The 22,595-nt window shown below is 36.6% G+C and overlaps 1 protein-coding gene across 2 annotated transcripts in view; it reads right to left on the bottom strand.

Annotated features, from left to right (window-relative positions):
- The window catches only part of ATP6V1H (ATPase H+ transporting V1 subunit H), a 143,226-nt gene that overhangs the window by 54,131 nt on the left and 66,500 nt on the right, over positions 1–22,595 (bottom strand). For both annotated transcript variants that reach the window (XM_032759779.2, XM_032759780.2), the window contains 2 exons: positions 7,647–7,825; positions 5,268–5,393 (listed from right to left, as the gene is read on the bottom strand). In XM_032759779.2, the coding sequence (XP_032615670.1) occupies positions 5,268–5,393; positions 7,647–7,825 (305 nt within the window). The remainder of the gene's footprint in view (positions 1–5,267; positions 5,394–7,646; positions 7,826–22,595) is intronic.

The following is a 22,595-nucleotide window of genomic DNA, read 5'->3' as shown; positions in this document are numbered from 1 at the left end:
CTATAAATTTCCAATAAATAATTGAAAAAGAAGAAAACAACTTCATTTACAATAGCATCAAAAGGACAAAATATTTAGAAATAAATTTAACAAAAGACATGCAAAACTTATATTCTGAAATCTACAAAACACTGTTGAAAGAAATTAAATATGATCTAAACAAATCAGAAAACATCCCAGGTTCATGGATCTGAATACTCCCCAAACTGATTTACAGCTTCAACAGAATCCCTATTAGAGTCCAAACTGGGTTCTTTGTACATTTTAACAAGGTGATTCTAAAATTCATATAAAATGTTAAGGGACCAAAATAGCCAAAATCATCTTGGAAACAAAAGAGCAGACTTCCAGTTTCTGGTACAGCATGTAAAGAGCTTGGAAATCATCACTCCAATCCTCACAGCAGGAAAAAAAAAAATGCTGAACCAAACGAGTCTTCTTTGATCCATCAGGATCCATCAGAGAACTGAGGTCCCAGGACAAACCATCTCCCTTTAAGTTAGAGAGATGGGTGACAGAAAATCAAAGCTTATTGGGAGCAGAAACTGCTATTGGATCTATCAACTGGTAGAAACACGTAGCGGGCAACTGACTAATTGCTAAAGACTGAACAAGAACTAGCTAGAGAAATAAAAACCCCAAGGAGTCCAGTCTTACGGAAGTTAGGTAGCCTTCACAGTGCTCACCTAAGCAGAAGTGGATAATCTGAATAGGCCTATATCTATTAAAGAAATGAGTAATTAATAACCTTACAAAACAGAAAGCAACAGGCCCACATGTTCTCACTGGTAAATTATGTCAAACATTTAAGAAGGAAACAATACCAATTCTCTACAGTCTCTTCCAGAAAAAAGAAGCAGAGGGAACATCTCTTAACTCATTTTATGAGACCAACATTACCATAATCCCAAAATCAGAAAAAGACATCACAAGAAAGGAAATTTACAGAGCACTATCTCTCATGAACATAGATGCAAAAATCCTCAACAAAAATATTGGCAAATCAAATCTAATCACATATAAAACAAATTATAAACTATGACCAAACAGGATTGAGTCCGGGTATGCAAGGCTAGGGTAATATTTGAGAATCAATTAATGTAGCCTATCACATCAACAGGCTAAAAAAGAAAAATCATATCAATAGAGTCAGGAAAATTATTTGACAAATTCAACATCCATTCACGATAAAAACTCTCAGCAAATTAGGAATAGAAAGAAACATTCTCAACTTTATCAGATAAAGATGGTGTGCAAAAAAAAAATCTATAGTTAATATCATACTGAATAATGAGAAACTAGATGCTTTCCTCCCTAAGATCAGAAGCAAGGCAAGGATGTACCCTCTCATCACTCTATTCACCATCATATTGGAAGTATCATTAAGTGTAATAAGACAAAAAAGGAAATAAAAGAAATAATTACAGCAAAGTCGCAGGATACAAGGTAAATCTGAATCAGTTGTTTTCCCATACACTATCTCTGAACAATTGGAATTTCAAATTAAAAACACAGCACTAGGCCAAGGATGGTGGCTCATGCCTATAATCCTAGCATTTTAGAAGGCAGAGATGGGAGGACTGCTGTGAGGCCAGGAGTTCGAGACCAACCTGGGCAACAGAGTGACATCCCATCTCCACAAAAATTAAAAAAAAAAAAAAAAAAAAAAAAAGCCAGGCATGGTGCTATGTGCTTGTAGTCCTAGCTGTTCAAGAGGCTGAGATGGGAGGATCTCTTGAGCCCAGGAGCTTGATGTTACAGTTAGCTATGATCGCAGCACTTCACTCCAGTCTGGGTGACAGAGCTAGATTCTGCCTCTTAAAAAGGGGGTTAAAGGCCAGGCATGGTGGCTCCTGCCTGTAATCCCAGGACTTTGGGGGGCCTAGGTGGGCAGATCACAAGGTCAAGAGTTAGAGACCAGCCTGGCCAACATGGTGAAACCCTGTCTCTACTAAAAATACAAAAATGAGCTGGGCATGGTGGTGCATGCCTGTAATCCCAGCTACTCAGGAGGCTGAGGTTGGAGAATCTTGCACCCGGGAGGCGGAGGCTGCAGTAAGCCGAGATTGCGCCATTGCACTCCAGCCTGGACAACAGAGTGAGACTCTGTCTCAAACAAACAAAAAAAAAAGGTGGAGGGGTGGGTGGGGTGGGGTGGACAACAACAACAACAACAACAACAACAACACACACACACACACACACACACACACACACACACACACACACAAAAGACCATTAGCATTAGCACAAAAAAAAAAGAAAGAAAGAGAAATACTTAGGTATAAATGTAACAAAATATGTGCAAGATCTATAAGAGGAAAACAAAAGCCAAATGAAAGAAACCAAAGAAAACTGAAACAAATAAACAGATATTCCATGTTCGCAAGCAGAAAGACTCTATTGTCAAGATATCAACTGTTCCCAACTTGATTTACAGATTCAATGCAATCCCAATCAAAATTCTGGCAAGTTATTTTGTAGATACTGACAAACTAAAGTTTGTTTCCATATATTCTAAAGTTATGGAAAAGCAAAAGACTCAAAATGGCCAGCACAATATTAAAGAACAACAAAGTCAGAGGACTGACACTACCAACTTCAAGATTTACTATAAAGCCACAGTACTCAAAAGAATGTGGTATTGGTAAAAGAATAGACAAATAGATTGCTGAAACAGAACAGAGAGCCCAGAAATAGACCCACACAAATAAAGTCAACTGATATTTTGACAACAGAGCAAGGGCAATTCATTGGAGCACAAAGATAGTCTTGTCAAAACCCACAGAACTATACACAAAGTTGAAAAGTTCATAATGAGGAAACTACAAATACAAAGAGTGAATCCTAATGCGAACTATGTATGAACTTTAGTTAATAATAACATATCAATATTAGTTCATCAATTGTAACAAACGTACCACACTAATGCTAAAAACAGGATGTTAGAAACAGGAAACTGTGTTGGTGGAGGTAGAGGTAGCATATGAAAGCACTGTCCTTTTTGCTCAATTTTTCTGTGAATCTAAAATTGTTCTAAAAATTAAAGTCTATTTTAAAAGTTGTAGTATATATTAGTAATTCTCACACTGTGTGTGACAGCAAACTCTAGTAACAATTTAAAATATCTACCAATTAGAGACTCATTAAATAAAGATACACTCATTTATTTTTTTTATAAAAAGAAAAAAGGTAGAAGAGTCATACTTCCTGTTTTCCAAACTGACTATAAAGCAACAGCAATCAAAACAGTGTGGTACTGCTATCACAGTAATCTTACTGACCAACAGAGAGTTCAGAAATAAACCCATGTCTATAGTCAACTGATTTTCAACAAGGATGCCAAGATAATTCAATGGGTAAAGAATAGTCTTTTCAACAAATAGTACTTAGGACAACTGGATAGCCACATGCAAAAGAAAGAAGTTGGAGCCTTACTTCATACCATATACAAAAATTAACTCAAAATGGATCAAGAACCCAAATGTAAGAACTAAATCTATAAAAATATTGTGAAAATATGAGTAAATCAGTTTTGGCAACACACCAAAAGCATGAGAAACTAAGGAAAAAATAAATTAGACTTGATCGAAATTTTAAAACTTTTGTGCTTCAAAGGACACTATCAAGAACGTGATAAGATAACCCACAAAATGAGACAAAATATTTGCAAATCACGTATCTGATCTGGGACCTGTATCCAGAATATATGAAGAACCTCTACAACTAAGTAATAAAAAGACAATCCAACTAAAAAATGAGCCAAGCATCTGAACAGATATTTCTCCAAAGTAGATATACAAATGGCCAATAAGCACATAAAAAGATGCTAGACATTATCAGCCATCAGGAAATACAAATAGACACCACAACGAGATATTACTGCACACTCACTCAGTGTGAGTGGCTAGAATCAAAAAGGTCATAACAAATGTTGGCAAAGATGTGGAGAAATCAGAACCCTCATTCACTGTTGGTGGGAATAGAAAATTGTGTGGCCACTTTGGAAAACAGTCTGGCAGTTCCTCAAATGGTTAATCACAGAGTTAACATATAACTCAGCAATTTCACACCCAAGTATCTAACAGCAAGACAAATGAAAACATATGCCCACACAACAACTCATACCACAATATTATTGGCAATATTTATAATAACCAAAAGGTAGAAACAACCCAAAAGTCCATGAACTGATGAATGAATAAATAAAATGTGGTCTTACCCACATAACGGAAAATCATTCAACCATAAAAAGGAATGAAGTAGTGATAAATTCCACAACATGGATGAACCCTGAACACATTACAGTACATGAAAGAAGCCAGTCACAAAAAAATATATGTTATATGATTCCATTTACATGAAATTTCTATAACAGGCAAATCCAGGTATTGGTGGTTGCTTAGGGCTAGGTAGATAGGTGGATAGAGAGGTGACGGCCAAAGGATATGGGGTTTCTTTTTGAAGCAATGAAAATGTTCTAAAACTGACTTTGTCGATGGGTACAAATATCTGAATATACTAAAAACCGCTGAATTTTACGGTTTAAACAGATGAATTGTATGCTATATAAATTATATCTCACAAAAAAAAGAAAGAAACCTACACATATTAGTCATTTTATTATGACAAAGGTAAACCTAGAGAGCATCGGGGGAAATGTTTTCTATTGAAAATGGAGCTGGTTCAATTAGATATCTATGGAAAGAAAAAAATAAATCCTGTTTCCTACTTTATGCCTTACCCAAAAATCAATTCCAGATGTACTGGGTATCTAAATATAAGAAGTTAAACAATAAAGCTTCTAGGAGATATCATATAAAGACATCTTCATGACCTTGAGTAGGCAAAAACTTCTTAACCAGGACACAGAAAAGCACTAGCCATACAGGGAAAGACTGATGAATTGACCTACATCAAAATTTAGAGCATCTCTTCATCAAGACGCCATTAAAAAGTAAAATGGCATGCAACAGAGTGGGGACAAAATGGCTGTGATGAAAATATATATATAAGACAACAACTTCATGCTCAGAATACATATAGAACTCCTGTAGAAGGAAAGAAAATAGACTTGAACAAGCACTTCTCCAAGAAAAGATGTCCAGATGGTCAAAAGGATATGAAAAGGTATTCAACCACATTAGTCAGCAAGAAAATACAAATTAAAACCATAGAATATCTAAAATTTAGAGTGACAAAAACGAGTGTTGGTGAGGATTTGGGATAACAGATATTAAGAGTGTAAAGTAGAACAAAAAACTTACTTCAAGAGTTCATAATTCTTCTCATTTAACCTCACAGCATTTTCTCTCCAAAATTTCTCAGATTTGTGCACAGGACTCCATTCCAACCTTCCAGATTTAAGTTCTGAACTGTATTCATCAAATGAACTATAAAAATGTTTAAAGAATTCAAGGTTTATAAGAATCTGACAGTACTCCAAAATTAAGCAAAATAAAATGTCTTCACTTATTATTTAATTACAAAGACTGACCATCCTTTGTACATTAACAAACTACCACTAAACGAACTTTAAACAGTTTAAATAATCTTTAATAAATAATGTGAAATTTTATTCAGTGTAGTAAGGTCCAACCCTCCTGTCAAATTTGAATGCTGGGTATGAGACATAAAAATCAGCACTTGCTTTCAAAATCCTTATTCCAATATATACATGAATGTGTATAAGCAAAAAAATTGATAATCTATCAGAATTTCTACCATGACACTTGAAATACTGTATTTCCCAGACCAACAGGCAAAATAATATGTTACATAAAAGCATAGTACTTTAACATAATAAACTCATATTACACTATAAATATCATAAACTATAATAATACATCACAAAAACAAAATCACACGTATTGGCACAATATTTTACAATGTGATTACAAAGAGTGTAGACATAATTAATTGAATTAATCCATTATAGACTAAAGACAAAAGCCTCTGTACATATAACAAACTGCAATTCACCTTAATTTAAAAACCATTCTCTGGAGAGTAACTTGATTATTCCAAGCTTTACAGTAGGAAAATGTTTAATGTGGTTAGCCAGTAGACAAACACAGTCAGAACATATTTGGACTTTCTCTCAAGTAAAAATTTATAAAAGATGTAACCATTCAAATACTACTAGTAATTCAGTATATCCAGGATGTACTAGATAAGTTGATCAGAGGGTACCGTTTGAATAAAGTAGTACAATACTTTAATGTAGGGCCAGTTAGTATAAGAAGTAAACAAGTATTTTTAATATTCATATCCTAATCCTGTAACAGCAAAAACAGAGACAAGCCTCTTTTAGCTGCACGCATCACCCTATTAGCTTTATGTAAGTAGTATTTTTCAAATTACCAAATTCAAGATAAAAAATCAATAACAATTAGCTAAAATGGATTAAATCATTTAGAAAGCTATCACTAATCTTATTTTTTTACAAAAACAGGCCTTAAATGATTATTACGGAGAACCAGTCATCAGTTTTTAATAAACATAGTAACAGAATGTGTAGCTGTGAAGCCTATTCCTGGCCTGCCTATTATAATCAATGTATCCATATTTGAAATATTTGAAAATCTAGAATAATAAAAATCACTTTTCTTCCTCCACAAAATCCATTACAAACCACTGATACAGATAACACCTCCCATCTCTGGGAAATCTTTGGGCCTTGGGATTACGGCTGCACTGAATCACCCGGTAAATACATTTCTGGAGCACATACTATGCTGAAGGCATTTGCAGGGCAGACGGAACCTCACAACAAATCCTGCAAGGTTAGCATTTTTATTACTGTTTTACCAAAAGGAAAACAGTCTTGAAAAAGTCAAGACACTTGTGCAAGGCCACACATGGAAAAAGTAGCCAAACAATTCCAAGAATCAGCCTGGCTCCAAACCCCAATCCACCTAAGAGAAGTACCTATTTCCAGAGAGTAACTCTTTTAAAAACATGCCAATGGTAATTTAAAAACAAAGAATACGAGTGTTAATGGAAAAGATCATCAAGACATTATGTACGAAACAGAAAAAGAACAAGATCCAAAAGAATATGCAGAGCCCCATTTGTGGATTGTAGGGGGCAGGCAGAGAGGGGCTAGAAGGCTTTTTGGAAGCAAACACAAGAGACCCGAGGGAGAGTAAGGCAAGGCAGTGAAGATGGTGGGAGTGGCATGGAGTCCCTTCCATAGTGGCTAATTCTTTACTGTATATACATTATTTACATTATTTTTAACATTAAAAAATGAGCCAAAAGGCCTTCAAAAAGCAGGAAAACAAATACTTTCTCCATATACAGGCAAACCTCCTCCACTAATTAACAAACTACCTTTGTTGCTTAAAAAGATAAGAGAAGACTCTCGAGGAGCTCCAGGGTGGAGTCACATCCTGAGGGAGTAAAGCCGGTCAGAATTTAGACAGCAGAAAACAGTGGGAATCTCCATAAATGAGAAGAGATAACACACAGTTCTGACCAACTGTTGCCATGTCAGAATGATGTCTTCACAGGAGACATTAATGTATTTTAGTGAACTCTCTTGATTTGTATAGGTGACAACAAATTCAGGTTTTCTTAAAATGCTATGCAAGTCAAACAAGTCCAACAGATCCAGCACAGGAGAATTAAAAAGAATAACACACCTAAGGTCCTGGACACTCTCTCCAAGTTTTTCCAAAAGAAATTTGATATCTTCACTGATATCTTCATCATCGTACTTCTGCTGTTCCAAGTTCTCCAACTGTTTCAGAACTTTGCACTGAATCATAGCCAGGGCATATTCTTGGCGAGTTTCTCTTTCAGTTGATTTTTCTAAAAAGTTCTGGGTTAGACAAAGTGATAGTGAGAAACGGTACAATTTGTCATGTGATGTTCACAGACCTCTGCACATTCTTTTATAGTCTCTCTCCTTCTCGTATTCTCAAGTTTAACTATCACCTTTAAGTAGATGACTCTATCTCAAATCCTTACTTCGCTCCTGAGTGTCTGTCCCATTATCAGAAGCCTACTTCTGATCATTTTTGTATTTCTTGGATTACTAAACATCTTTAATTATTGACCCAGATGAGCCCTACAACGCTGAACACGTTTACAGTGAAATCCACCACAATCCTTTTTCATGGACTTGCTCTGGCTGTGAGCTCTCATTTGTTGCCCACCTAGAGCACACACAATACTAAGAAAGAGTGTTTCTTCAAGTTTGCAATCAAGCCAAGTTCTCCAGTTCCCAGTCTATCACCATTTTCCCCCGTCTCTAATCAACCTGTAAGCACAAGGGACAACAATTTTTAAAACTCCCTTGTTTGAACAATTATCAGAAAAGTTTTGCGACATTCAGGTAAATTCCCGAGTTCTCTTCTAGGATTTTCTATTTTTAAGCATACTTAAGAAAACAGCAAAAGAATCCACAAATTTATAAAAATAAGCTGTCATGGAATTAAGCAATGTTTCTGAGTAAGGACCAGGCTAAACTCTTGAAACAAGAAGCAACAAGACAGACCTCTGTTTTAAAAAAAAGCTACTTTCACCAAGCTAGTTTAAAAAGCCTGTCAAATGCAAAAAAAAAAAAAAAAAAAAGCAGTAACAATTAACTCCAATTGTAACAAAATTTGAATTTTTTTTTCTTTTTATAAGTAAGTTCTATCCCTAATAATAAGGCTGAACAAATGCAAAAAGTGATTTAGCTTAGCATGTGGAAGTCAGTGAAATCAATGCCCACCAATCTTCCCTTTATGTTTCTACCAGATTTTAAGTACCCTGAGAGTAGTTTGCCTTATTTTTCTTTCTATCACAAGTGCTTGGCTCAGAGTTGATATTCAATAATAAAATATTTGTGAACCTAATATTCCTCCTCAGTGCTTACATCTATAGATATCAGAAATTACTTGCAATCCTCCTTATTATGAATAGATAATGAGTAGAGTAGCAGCAACAGTATAACTAAATTAATTTGCTTTTAAAATTGCTTCAAAACTAAAACATGAACATCCACTCAGGTATGATGGATTTAAGAACCTACTGAACCAATCTCTCTCTGGCAGAAAACAACTATAAACCTGAACAGACTGAAAAGGCAACTACTTAAAAAAACAGTAAATAGAAGCAGACAGACTCTGGTATGAAGTTCATACTCACATACAGTAGGGAAGTCAAGGAACAATACAAGTACGTTCCTGTCACTGCAATTTTTATCCTGAAGCTAAGGCACAGTGGCAAAGAAGCCACAGAAAAGCCAAAAATAGTCTTTCTGGCCTGGGGAACCAGAAAAGTGAAGCTGGAAAACCATGAACGCTGAGGGGTAAGGCTGGGGGGAGCCCCAGAAAACAAAGAGCAAGAAAGGAGACCCAAATCCTGTCTGAATACAGCTCCAGAATGAACCAGATACTAGAACTAACAGACAAAGACTTCAAAGCAATTATTGTAAAAATCCTCAATGAAATAAAATGCTTCCAATACATGAAAAATTTCAAACAAAAAACTTATAAATTATTTAAAAAGAAACAGAAATCCTAGAAATAAAACTACAATTTCTGAAACAAAAAAATTAGCTGATGGACTTAAGAACCAAGTGGAGATAAAACAGAAAAAGAGTAAGTGAACTTGAAAATAGGTTAAAATTATCCAAGGAGAAGAATAAAGAGATAAAAGTTTTTTTAACAAATGAATAGAGGCTCAGTAATCTGTTATGTATCATCAAATGGCCCAACATATGTGCAATTGGAATACCAAAAGGAGAGGAGGAAGAGAATGGGGCTGATATTTTATTTGAAGAAATAATGGCTGAAAGTTTCTCAAATTCAATATCAGAGAAATTTTCAGACACAAGATGTCCAGTGAACACCAAGCCCAAGCAAAGGCATAGCATTGTCAAGCTGACAAAAAGTTTAAAGAATATTTTTGTTGCCTATAGAATTCTGAGTTTATAATTCACAGACAAACAGACAAAACTAAAACATAAGAACCAAAGTGACCCTAGTAAACTTCAAGACTATTAAAGTTAGCAAAGCTTCCATCTACTTAAAGTAGAAAGTATTCATTTCAGAGAGAGAGGACAGTTCAGTTTGAACTGTTATCTTAAGTCAGAAAAACAAAACTACGATTCTGTGATATTTTCATCAGGTTACTTCTGAATTTCTATCGTGTTACTGTTTTATCCTTTCATGTAAAACATTGTGAACAAAGTGTATATTTACTGGTTGAATTTTAAATATATTCCAGAGACTCCATTTCCAGGAATGATAAAGTGGCTTCTATCAGATCAATGCTTCCATAGAAACCAACTATAAAATCTGGATGAAATATAAAAGATTACCTGAAGGAACAAAAGGTAGCAGAAACTAGAATGGAGTCTAGATATGAAAGAAAAAAAAAAAAAGGAATGGCACTAGGAAAATTTCTAGTTTTATATACGGCTCTCCTCCTAAAGATATGCCCCACTCAGAAAAATTCAGGTAAAACTCAGATGGAAACCACAGCCTCAATGGCCTAAGGAGACAGAGGATAGTTCAGTGACTACAGCGGCTAGAAAGTGAGAAGAGAAATCAGAGAGAAACATAAAGGAGCCCCAAATTCTGCATATGAACTCTGCCCAAATCTCTAGCTGACCAATGACCTATGCAATGCAAGGACAGACTCCCAGCAGCCCAGCTACATGTAAAAGAACTGAAAAAAGATTTAAGCTGCTTCTCACCACAGGAAGAGAGAGCTTGGAGTTGGAGCCCGGCCAAGTTAACTGCCTGCTAAACAATCTCAATGTCCTATGGGGCAACATAACAGAAGCCAGTTCTAGGATGTATCATTTACAACATTCAGAATACACTCCCAAATTAATAAGCATATGAAGAAACAGGAAAATGTGACCAACACTCAAGAGAAAAGTCAGTCAAGAAATACCAACCCTGAGATGAATTAGATGTTGGAGTTTGCAGAAAAAGATTTAAAGAAACATTACGACTATGACCAAAGAAAAAAACGGTACCAATAAAAAAGCAAAAAAAGAAAGTTCAGTGGAGACACAGAAACTAAATTCCCAAATGGAAATCCTAGAAATAAAAATATAGATCATTTGAAATTTTAAAATTTACAAATGAGCTCAAAAGTAGACTGGAGATGACAAAGGAGTCAGTGAATATGAAGACAGAGCAATAGAAATTATTCAATTTCAGAGACAGATAGAAAAAAATACTGTTTATTCCCTCCCACAAACAAAGTGAACAAAGGCTCAGGGACTTGCAGTGCAATATCAAAAGGTCTAACATAAGTGGAATTAGAATGCCAGAAGGCAAGGATAAGTAAAAAGGTGCAAAAGTGTACCTGAAAATATAATGGCCAAAATTTTCCATCTTTAGCAAAAGATACAACTCTACAAATCTGTAAGTTCAGTAAATACCAGGAAATGTAGACACAAATAAAACTAAATCCAGACACATCACAATCAATCCTCAGAAAACCAAATACAGTAAAATTTTCAAAGCAACCAGAAAAAGATAACACATTATATACAGGGAAACAAAAATACAAAGGAAAGCTGACTTCTCATCAGAAATGATGGAGATGATTCTGCTGAGAGAGAGCATTAAAAAAAGAGACAGAAAAATAAAGGAGAGAGATCAGAAGAAAGTGGAACGATATCTTGAAAGTACTGAAAGAAAAAAAAAAAACAGAACTATATCCAGCAAAAATATCCTTCCAGAATAAAGGTAAAATAAAATCATTTTTTATAATAAAACTGAGATAATCAGTCACCAGCAGACATACACTGGAAGATATCCGAAAGCAGGGATTGGCTAACATTTTCTGTAAAACGGCGAAGAGTAAATATTTTAGGCTTTGCAGTCTCTGTCACAACTGCACAATTCTACTATTCTAGTGCAAAAGCAGTCATTAAAAAACATAAATGAGCAAAGCAGTGTTCCAATAAAGCTTTATTTATAAAAACAGGTGGACCACATTTGGCCCATAGTCTTCCAAAGTTTGCTGATCCCTGGGCTAAAGAAAATTCTGCAGCTAAAGGAAAGTGATACCACAAGTGGAAAGCTGAGTGTCTAGAAAAGAAAAAAGAACTGCAGATATCATATTAATATATACCTGGATAAATATAAAACACTATTTTTCCCTCTTTACTTCCATAATATACACGAGACTGCTTAAAGCACAAAACCCTGTATTGTAGGGCTTATAATGTGTAAATACAGTAATATGTCAACTGTAGCATAAAAGACTACAAATGCTTACATTTTACATAAGGTAGTACAATAGAAAGGATGTGTATTGTGACTCCAAAATCACCTCTAAGAAATAAAATAGTGCAAAAACAAACAGTTAAAGACCCCAAAGAAATGTTATAATTTTTAAAAATTTATTAATATATAACAGATGGACTTATTTGGGGAGTACATGTGACATTTTGATACAATCATATATAATCTATAATTAACAAATCAAGGTAATTGGGATGCCCACCACTTTAAACATTTATCTTTTCTTTATGTTGGGAACATTTGAATTATTATCTTCTAGCTATTCTGAAATATACAGTAGACTATTATTTACTATCAACCTACTGAATTGTACAACATTAGGTCTTATTTCTTCTATATAACTGTATTTTTGTACCCATTAACCAATCTCACTTCATCCCCTCCTACCCTGGTACCCTTCTCAGCCTCTGACAACCGAAGATTATTCAGCCATAGAAAAGAATGAAATCCTGTCATCTGCAGCAACATGGACAGAACTGGAGGTCATTATGTTAAGTAAAATGAAATTTTTTAAAGGATGCACTTAACCCAAGAGAAAGCAAAAATGGAAGACAGAAGAACAAAAAACAGATAAGCAAACAGAAAACAAAGAGTAAAATGGTAGGCCTAAATCCAATCATATCAATAGTTATTGTAAATGCCAGTGAACTAAATACTCCAGTTAAGAGGAAGAAATTATTTGAATAGATAAAAGTTTAAGACCCAAGGATGTGTTGCCTAAAAGAGACAAATGAAATATGACACAGGTAAGTTGAAACTAAGAAGGAAAAAGATATAGCATGCAACCATAAGCATAAGAATGCTGGAGTGTGATATTAACTTCAAATAAAGTAAACAAAGAGCATTACCAGTGATAAAGAAGGATATTTCACAATGATACAAAGTCCAGTTCATCAGGAAAACATAACATTCGTGTTTTAATTACAGAGCTTCAAAATTCATGAAGCAAAAATTGACAAAACTGCAGGAAGAAATAGACAAATCCACAATAATAGCTAGAGATTTTAACAGCTCTCTCAGCAACTGATAGAACCACTAAACAAAAAAATCAGTACATAGACGATCTAAGTAACACTGTCAACCACCCTGACCTAAATGACACAGAACACAATTCCACTTTGCATTCTTTTAAATGCACTTGGTACATCCACTATGACAGACTATAAGAAAAACCATAAAATGAGTCTCAAATTTCAAAGGATTGAAATCTTACAGAATATGTTCTTAACCATAATGGAATTAAGATTAAAAAGACCAGTAACTTTCTAATTTCTATTTGGAAATTTAACAATGCACTCCTATGTAATCCATAGTCAAAGAAGAAATCTTGATGTATGACACTAATATTATCACATGCTTGTCTCCTTTACTAAAATGTGAGATCCTAGTAAACAGGACATACTAGATATCACAGATTATTTTTAATTCTTTTCTTAACCCCCAGTTCCTTGTATGACTACTTCTACAAACTATTCTCTTTCAGAACACCTGTTATTTCTTTCTAAACAAATTATTTTCTGGGAGGGGAGGTGTAAATCTGTTAACCTCTTACTCTTATAAAACTCTTCCCCTCTTCCTTTCCTTTAGTGAGATTTCACTTATTTTTCTACTAAACTTTCTATGGTTTTTCCCAGTTACTTTTCCTATTACCGTCTCTTCTAACTTTAGAAACATATCAAAGTTCTTTTGTTTATATGGTTTTGTTAATTTCATTACATGTATTTGTTGACCAGAGAATTAAACTCCATCTTTAAGATATTGTCAGCTGGACTCAATGGCTCATGCCTATAATCCCAGCACTTTCGGAGGCCAAGGCAGGTGGATAACCTGAGGGCAGGGGTTCTAGAACAGCCTGGCCAACACAGTGAAACCCCACCTCTACTAAAAATACAAAAATTAGCCAGGCATGATGCTGGATGCCTGTAATCCCAGCTACTCGGAAGGCTAAGGCAGGAGAATCACTCAAACACAGGAGGGGCACTTTGCAGCGAGCCAAGATCACGCCACTGCACTCCAGACTCGGCGACAGGGTGAGACTCCATCTCAAAAAAAAAAAAAAAAAGATATTATCATAACTAATGGCTTCAACTATAACTTCAACACATTCAATAACTAATGTAGAACAACCCTATGGTATTCTTCTAAAACCAACTTCCCTCTCAATTGTCCAAGATAATGGCATTTCAAAGATTACTCATTTTTCATTCTCCCTTTTTCTTCAACTATGTCAAATCAATCATTAAGCCTTCTCTATTCTTCCTTAAATACATATTCTCATTTCGTTGCTTCATCTTACTATAAAAAAAAAAAAAAGGAATGAATGGGTTATAAAAAGTAGTTAAGAAACTGAATCTGCCAGAAACAATCTACTTAATCTGGCAGCAACACATTTTTTGAAATATGTTATTATTTTTCTTTTTTTTTATTTTATTATTATACTTTAAGTTTTAGGGTACATGTGCACAACCTGCAGGTGTGTTACATATGTATACATGGGCCATGTTGCTGTGCTGCACCCACTAACTCGTGGGTATATTAGGTATATCTCCTAATGCTATCACTCCCTGCTACCCCCACCCCACAACAGGCCCCTGTGTGTGATGGTCCCCTTCCTGTGTCCATGTGTTCTCACTGTTCAATTCCCACCTATGAATGAGAACATGGGGTGTTTGGTGTTTTGTCCTTGCAATAGTTGCTGAGAATGATGGTTTCCAGCTTCATCCATGTCCCTACAAATGACATGAACTCATCATTTTTTATGGCTGCATAGTATTCCATGGTATATATGTGCCACATTTTCTTAATCCTGTCTATCATTGTTGGACATTTGGGTTGGTTCCAAGTCTTTGCTATTGTGAATACAGCCACAATAAACATACATGGGCATGTGTCTTTATAGCAGCATGATTTATAATCCTTTGGGTATATACCCAGTAATGGGATGGCTGGGTCAAATAGTATTTCTAGTTCCAGATCCCTGAGGAATCGCCACACTGACTTCCACAATGGTTGAACTAGTTTACAGTCCCACCAACAGTGTAAAAGTGTTCCTATTTCTCCACATCCTCTCCAGCACCTGTTGTTTCCTGACTTTTTAATGATTGCCATTCTAACTGGTGTGAGATGGTATCTCATTGTGGTTTTGATTTGCATTTCTCTGATGGCCAGTGATGATGAGCATTTTTTCATGTGTTTTTTGGCTGCCTAAACGTCTTCTTTTGAGAAGTGTCTGTTCATATCCTTTGCCCACTTTTTGATGGAGTTATTTGTTTTTTTCTTGTAAATTTGTTTGAGTTCATTGTAGATTCTGGATATTAGCCCTTTGTCAAATGAGTAGGTTGTAAAAATGTTCTCCCATTTTGTAGGTTGCCTGTTCACTCTGATGGTAGTTTCTTTTGCTGTGCAGAAGCTCTTTAGTTTAATTAGATCCCATTTGTCAATTTTGACTTTTGTTGCCATTGCTTTTGGTGTTTTAGACATGAAGTCCTTGCCCACGCCTATGTCCTGAATGGTATTGCCTAGGTTTTCTTCTAGGGCTTTTATGGTTTTAGGTCTAGCATTTAAGTCTTTAATCCATCTTGAATTAATTTTTGTATAAGGTGTAAGGAAGGGATCCAGTTTCAGCTTTCTACACATGGCTAGCCAGTTTTCCCAGCACTGTTTATTAAATAGGGAATCCTTTCCCCATTGCTTGTTTTTGTCAGGTTTGTCAAAGATCAGATAGTTGTAGATATGCGGCATTCTTTCTGAGGGCTCTCTTCTGTTCCATTGGTCGATATCTCTGTTTTGGTACCAGTACCATGCTGTTTTGGTTACTGTAGCCTTGTAGTATAGTTTGAAGTCAGGTAGCGTGATGCCTCCAGCTTTGTTCTTTTGGCTTAGGATTGACTCGGCAATGCGGGCGCTTTTCTGGTTCCATATGAACTTTAAAGTAGTTTTTTCCAATTCTGTGAAGAAAGTCATTGGTAGCTTGATGGGGATGGCATTGAATCTATAAATTACCTTGGGCAGTATGGCCATTTTCACGATATTGATTCTTCCTACCCATGAGCATGGAATGTTCTTCCATTTGTTGGTATCCTCTTTTATTTCATTGAGCAGTGGTTTGTAGTTCTCCTTGAAGAGGTCCTTCAAATCCCTTGTAAGTTGGATTCCTAGGTATTTTATTCTCTTTGAAGCAATTGTGAATGGGAGTTCACTCATGATTTGGTTCTATGTTTGTCTGTTATTGATGTATAGGAATGCTTGTGATTTTTGCACATTGATTTTGTATCCTGAGACTTTGCTGAAGTTGCTTATCAGCTTAAGGAGATTTGGGGCTGAGATGATGGGGTTTTCTAGATGTACAATCATGTCATCTGCAAACAGGGACAATTTGACTTCCTCTTTTCCTAATTGAATGCCCTTTATTTCCTTCTCCTCCCTGATTGCCCTGGCCAGAACTTCCAACACCATGTTGAATAGGAGTGGTGAGAGAGGGCATCCCTGTCTTGTGCCACTATTCAAAGGGAATGCTTCCAGTTTTTGCCCATTCAGTATGATACTGGCTGTGGGTTTGTCATAGATAGCTCTTATTATTTTGAGATACGTCCCATCAATACCTAATTTATTGAGAGTTTTTAGCATGAAGGGTTGTTGAATTTTGTCAAAGGCCTTTTCTGCATCTATTGAGATAATCATGTGGTTTTTGTCTTTGCTTCTGTTTATATGCTGGATTACATTTATTGATTTTTGTATGTTGAACCAGCCTTGCATCCCAGGGATGAAGCCCACTTGAACATGGTGGATAAGCTTTTTGATGTGTTGCTGGATTTGGTTTGCCAGTATTTATTGAGGATTTTTGCATCAATGTTCATCAAGGATATTGGTCTAAAATTCTCTTTTTTTGTTGTGTCTCTGCCAGACTTTGGTATCAGGATGATGCTGGCCTCATAAAATGACTTAGGGAGGAGTCCCTCTTTTTCTATTGATTGGAATAGTTTCAGAAGGAATGGTATCAGCTCCTCCTTGTACCTCTGGTAGAATTCGGCTGTGAATGCGTCTGGTCCTGGACTTTTTTTGGTTGGTAAGCTATTAATTATTGCCTCAATTTCAAATCCTGTTATTGGTCTATTCAGGGATTCAACTTCTTCCTGGTTTAGTCTTGGGAGGGTGTATGTGTCGAGGAATTTATCATTTCTTCTAGATTTTCTAGTTTATTTGTGTAGAGGTGTTTATAGTATTCTCTGATGGTAGTTTATATTTCTGTGGGATCAGTGGTGATATCCCCTTTGTCATTTTTTATTGCATCTATTTGATTCTTCTCTCTTTTCTTCTTTATTAGTCTTGCTAGCGGTCTATCAATTTTGTTGATCTTTTCAGAAAACCAGCTCCTGGATTCATTGATTTTTTGAAGGGTTTTTTGTGTCTCTATCTCCTTCGGTTCTGCTCTGATCTTAGTTATTTCTTGCCTTCTGCTAGCTTTTGAGTGTGTTTGCTCTTGCTTCTCTAGTTCTTTTAATTGTGATGTTAGGGTGTCAATTTTAGATCTTTCCTGCTTTCTCCTGTGGGCATTTAGTACTATAAATTTCCCTCTACACACTGCTTTGAATGTGTCCCAGAGATTCTGGTATGTTGTGTCTTTGTTCTCGTTGGTTTCAAAGAACATCTTTCTTTCTGCCTTCATTTTGTTATGTACCCAGTAGTCATTCAGGAGCAGGTTGTTCAGTTTCCATGTAGTTGAGCGGTTTTGAGTGAGTTTCTTAATCCTGAGTTCTAGTTTGATTGCACTGTGGTCTGAGAGACAGTTTGTTATAATTTCTGTTCTTTTACATTTGCTGAGGAGTGCTTTACTTCTAACTATGTGGTCAATTTTGGAATAGGTGTGGTGTGGTGCTGAAAAGAATGTATATTCTGTTGATTTGTGGGGGAGAGTGCTGTAGATGTCCATTAGGTGGGCTTGGTGCAGAGCTGAGTTCAATTCCTGGATATCCTTGTTAACTTTCTGTCTTGTTGATCTGTCTAATTATTGACAGTGGGGTGTTAAAGTCTCCCATTATTATTGTGTGGGAGTCTAAGTCTCTTTGTAGGTCACTAAGGACTTGCTTTATGAATCTGGGTGCTCCTGTATTGGGTGCATATATATTTAGGATAGTTAGCTCTTCTTGTTGAATTGATTCCTTTACCATTATATAATGGCCTTCTTTGTCTCTTTTGATCTTTGTTTGTTTAAAGTCTATTTTATCAGAGACTAGGATTGCAACCCCTGCCTTTTTTTGTTTTCCATTTGCTTGGCAGATCTTCCTCCATCCCTTTATTTTGAGCCTATGTGTGTCTCTGCATGTGAGATGGGTTTCCTGAATACAGCACACTGATGGGTCCTGACTATTTATCCAATTTGCCAGTCTGTGTCTTTTAATTGGAGCATTTAGCCCATTTACATTTAAGGTTAATATTGTTATGTGTAAATTTGATCCTGTCATTATGATGTTAGTTGGTTATTTTGCTCATTAGTTGATGCAGTTTCTTCCTAGCCTCGATGGTCTTTACAATATGGCATGTTTTTGCAGTGGCTGGTACCAGTTGTTCCTTTCCATGTTTAGTGCTTCCTTCAGGAGCTCTTTTAGGGCAGGCCTGGTGGTGACAAAATCTCTCAGCATTTGCTTGTCTGTAAAGTTTTTTATTTCTCCTTCACTTATGAAGCTTAGTTTGGCTAGATATGAAATTCTGGGTTGAAAATTCTTTTCTTTAAGAATGTTGAATATTGGCCCCCACTCTCTTCTGGCTTGCAGAGTTTCTGCCGCGAGATCAGCTGTTAGTCTGATGGGCTTCCCTTTGTGGGTAACCCGACCTTTCTCTCTGGCTTCCCTTAACATTTTTTCCTTCATTTCAACTTTGGTGAATCTGACAATTATGTGTCTTGGAGTTGCTCTTCTCAAGGAGTATCTTTGTGATGTTCTCTGTATTTCCTGAATTTGAATGTTGGCCTGCCTTGCTAGATTGGGGAAGTTCTCCTGAATAATATCTTGCAGAGTGTTTTCCAACTTGGTTCCATTCTCCCCATCACTTTCAGGTACACCAATCAGACATAGATTTGGTCTTTTCACATAGTCCCATATTTCTTGGAGGCTTTGTTCATTTCTTTTTATTCTTTTTTCTCTAAACTTCTCTTCTCGCTTCATTTCATTCATTTCATCTTCCATCGCTGATACCCTTTCTTCCAGTTGATTGCATCAACTACTGACGCTTGTGCCTTCGTCACATAGTTCTCGTGCCGTGGTTTTCAGCTCCATCAGGTCCTTTAAGGACTTCTCTGTATTGGTTATTCTAGTTAGCCATTCGTCTAATTTTTTTTCAAGGTTTTTAACTTCTTTGCCATGGTTTCGAACTTCCTCCTCTAGCTCGGAGTAGTTTGATCTTCTGAAGCCTTCTTCTCTCAACTTGTGAAAGTCATTCTCCATCCAGCTTTGTTCTGTTGCTGGTGAATAGCTGCGTTCCTTTGGAGGAGAAGAGGTGCTCTGATTTTTAGAATTTCCAGTTTTTCTGCTCTGTTTTTTCCCCATCTTTGGTCTTTGATGATGGTGACGTACAGACGGGTTTTTGGTGTGGATGTCCTTTCTGTTTGTTAGTTTTCCTTCTAACAGTCAGGACCCTCAGCTGCAGGTCTGTTGGAGTTTGCTGGAGGTCCACTGCAGACCCTGTTTGCCTGGATTATCAGCAGCGGTGGCTGCAGAACAGCGGATATTGGTGAACCACAAATGCTGCTGCCTGATCGTTCCTCTGGAAGTTTTGTCTCAGAGGATAACCTGGCTGTGTGAGGTGTCAGTCCGCCCCTACTGGGGGGTGCCTCCCAGTTAGGCTACTCGGGGGTCAGGGACCCACTTGAGGAGGCAGTCTGCCCATTCTCAGATCTCAAGCTGCGTGCTGGGAGAACCACTACTCTCTTCAAAGCTGTAAGACAGGGACATTTAAGTCTGCAGAGGTTACTGCTGCCTTTTGTTTGTCTGTGCCCTGCCCCCAGAGGTGGAGCCTACAGAGGCAGGCAGGCCTCCTTGAGCTGTGGTGGGCTCCACCCATTTCGAGCTTCCCAGCTGCTTTGTTTACCTACTCAAGCCTTGGCAATGGCAGGCGACCCTCCCGCAGCCTCGCTGCCACCTTGTAGTTTGATCTCAGACTGCTGTGCTAGCAATGAGCGAGGCTCCATGGGTGTAGGACCCTCCAAGCCAGGTGTGGGATATAATCTCCTGGTGTGCTGTTTGTTAAGCCCGTTGGAAAAGCACAGTATTAGGGTGGGAGTGACCCGATTTTCCAGGTGCCATCTGTCACCCCTTTCTTTGACTAGGAAAGGGAATTCACTGACACCTTGTACTTCCCGGGTGAGGCGATGCCTCGCCCTGCTTCGGCTCACGCACAGTGTGCTGCACCCACTGTCCGGCACTCCCCAGTGAGATGAACCTGGTACCTCAGTTGCAAATGCAGAAATCACCCATCTTCTGCATCACTCACGCTGGGAACTGTAGACTGGAGCTGTTCCTATTCGGCCATCTTGGCTCCACTCCCTGAAATATGTTATTCTTTCTCTAAAAGTAAATGGTATCTTCACCTCAACAAAAGCAAGTGACCAATCTGGTATAAACATCATTTTTGCCTTTGGCAAATTAATGGTGCAGAGGGATGTTGACATCTCTAAGAACAAGGTGGAATCACGTGACAATTCAGATCTTTCTGTCAGCAAAACTGAACTGCTGGCGTTGTAAAATATATGTGAAAGCAGTGTTTCAAAAACCATTGGTGGTGAAGACCAGTTTTGCTTGTTTTTTGATTTTCAGTCAGTCATGAGCAAATACTTTTATGAAACACAATAAGAATGAATTTTAAGACATGTAAAATACAAGTTCAATTTTCATATTATAAAATTCAATAAACCATTATTCTGTCAAATTCCTACAAGTTTCTAAATGCTGACTTTCACTTTCTGTACTTATCCATTGCAGGTTACTAACAAACAGTTCACTGCACTGCACTGATAACATGGACCACACTTTTAAAAATGCTGTATTAAAGGACTCACCCCAAAATTTAAAGTCTCAGTGTTACTAGACCTCATCCAAACCTAGTATCTACTAAGCAAGATAGAAGTTAGGCAAAGAGGTTGAGGCAGAATTCCTGCAACAGGAGATAAGGATAGACTCCAGAATAAAATTTCTTCATGGCAATACTTCCATGCCATAGCAGTGGTCAGAACAGCCCCACACACTCAGACTAGAGCTGGCCTCTTTGAAAAGGTTATGACTATGAACTGCCTGCATGGAAAAATGCATGTATATGCATGTGCATGTTTATGTCTAGTGAGTATACATGTGTAGATGTGAATTAAATATCATGATTAATCTATCTAATGAAAAGAACAACTCAATTTGGCTGTAATTCTTAAGGCTTTCTGATGAAAAGCATATCGCTGTAAAAATACAATTCACTTTATCTGACATACAATGTAGGCTTTAGACTAAGCAGAGCCCAAAACAGAAATCAAATGCACAACAAACAGATGTAAAACTCTAGGCAACAAAGATGATCTTCAACGTCTTTATCAGTCACAGCCCCGAAACATCCTAATTTATTTTAGGACCTAAAGATTGACAAATCAGTTTAACCAACAGCAGTAATATATGCAGAGACCTGGAGTACAGCATGCACTTTGAATAAGTGAGATTGACATTTTCAAAAATAAAACTCATCCAGCCAAATGGAAAAATAATAACAATCATTAGCAGCTGCCAGATTTGTTCAGCTCACAGTAGCTCAGCAAGCTTTCCTAAAGCCTCCCACAAAAAAAAATTTCCCTGAGTTTTAGTATGTGTCTATACTATCTTCAAATAACCTCATCAGTAAAATCTTTTTTAAAGGTTATAGGAATTTGAAAATTACTGTAAAAATCATCATTTTTAAAATCAGTTTGATGGTATAAATCAAATGGCTTTACTATGTCTTTATCAATGGCTCAATTTTAGTTCCACTGTGCATATCAAAATTGTGGATGTCTAAAGATGTTCTTCTTTCTGCTCTCAGCATATTCACATAATGATTGCATTACCCCAAATTTAGCGTATGAGAATCTAAAAAAAAACTAATATTTCTGCCATTGGGCTGGGTCTACTTTAAATATTCTGAAAACCAAAATTAGACAACAGAAGCCTATAAATTATTAAATTCTATGCATTATAAGTAAAAATTTGAAATTATAAATATAGTTTAAATAAGATTTTTAAATCTTGCTAAATATTAGTAACATATTCATGCTGTCTCTTTTAAATCAAACAAAACAGCACTAGATCTTTACCTGGGCTTAATATT

Source organism: Hylobates moloch, unplaced genomic scaffold, assembly GCF_009828535.3.
Source record: "Hylobates moloch isolate HMO894 unplaced genomic scaffold, HMol_V3 SCAFFOLD_9, whole genome shotgun sequence".
Lineage (NCBI taxonomy): Eukaryota > Metazoa > Chordata > Mammalia > Primates > Hylobatidae > Hylobates > Hylobates moloch.
Note: the sequence above shows the minus strand (reverse complement) of the source record. Positions and strands in the feature narration are given on the sequence as shown.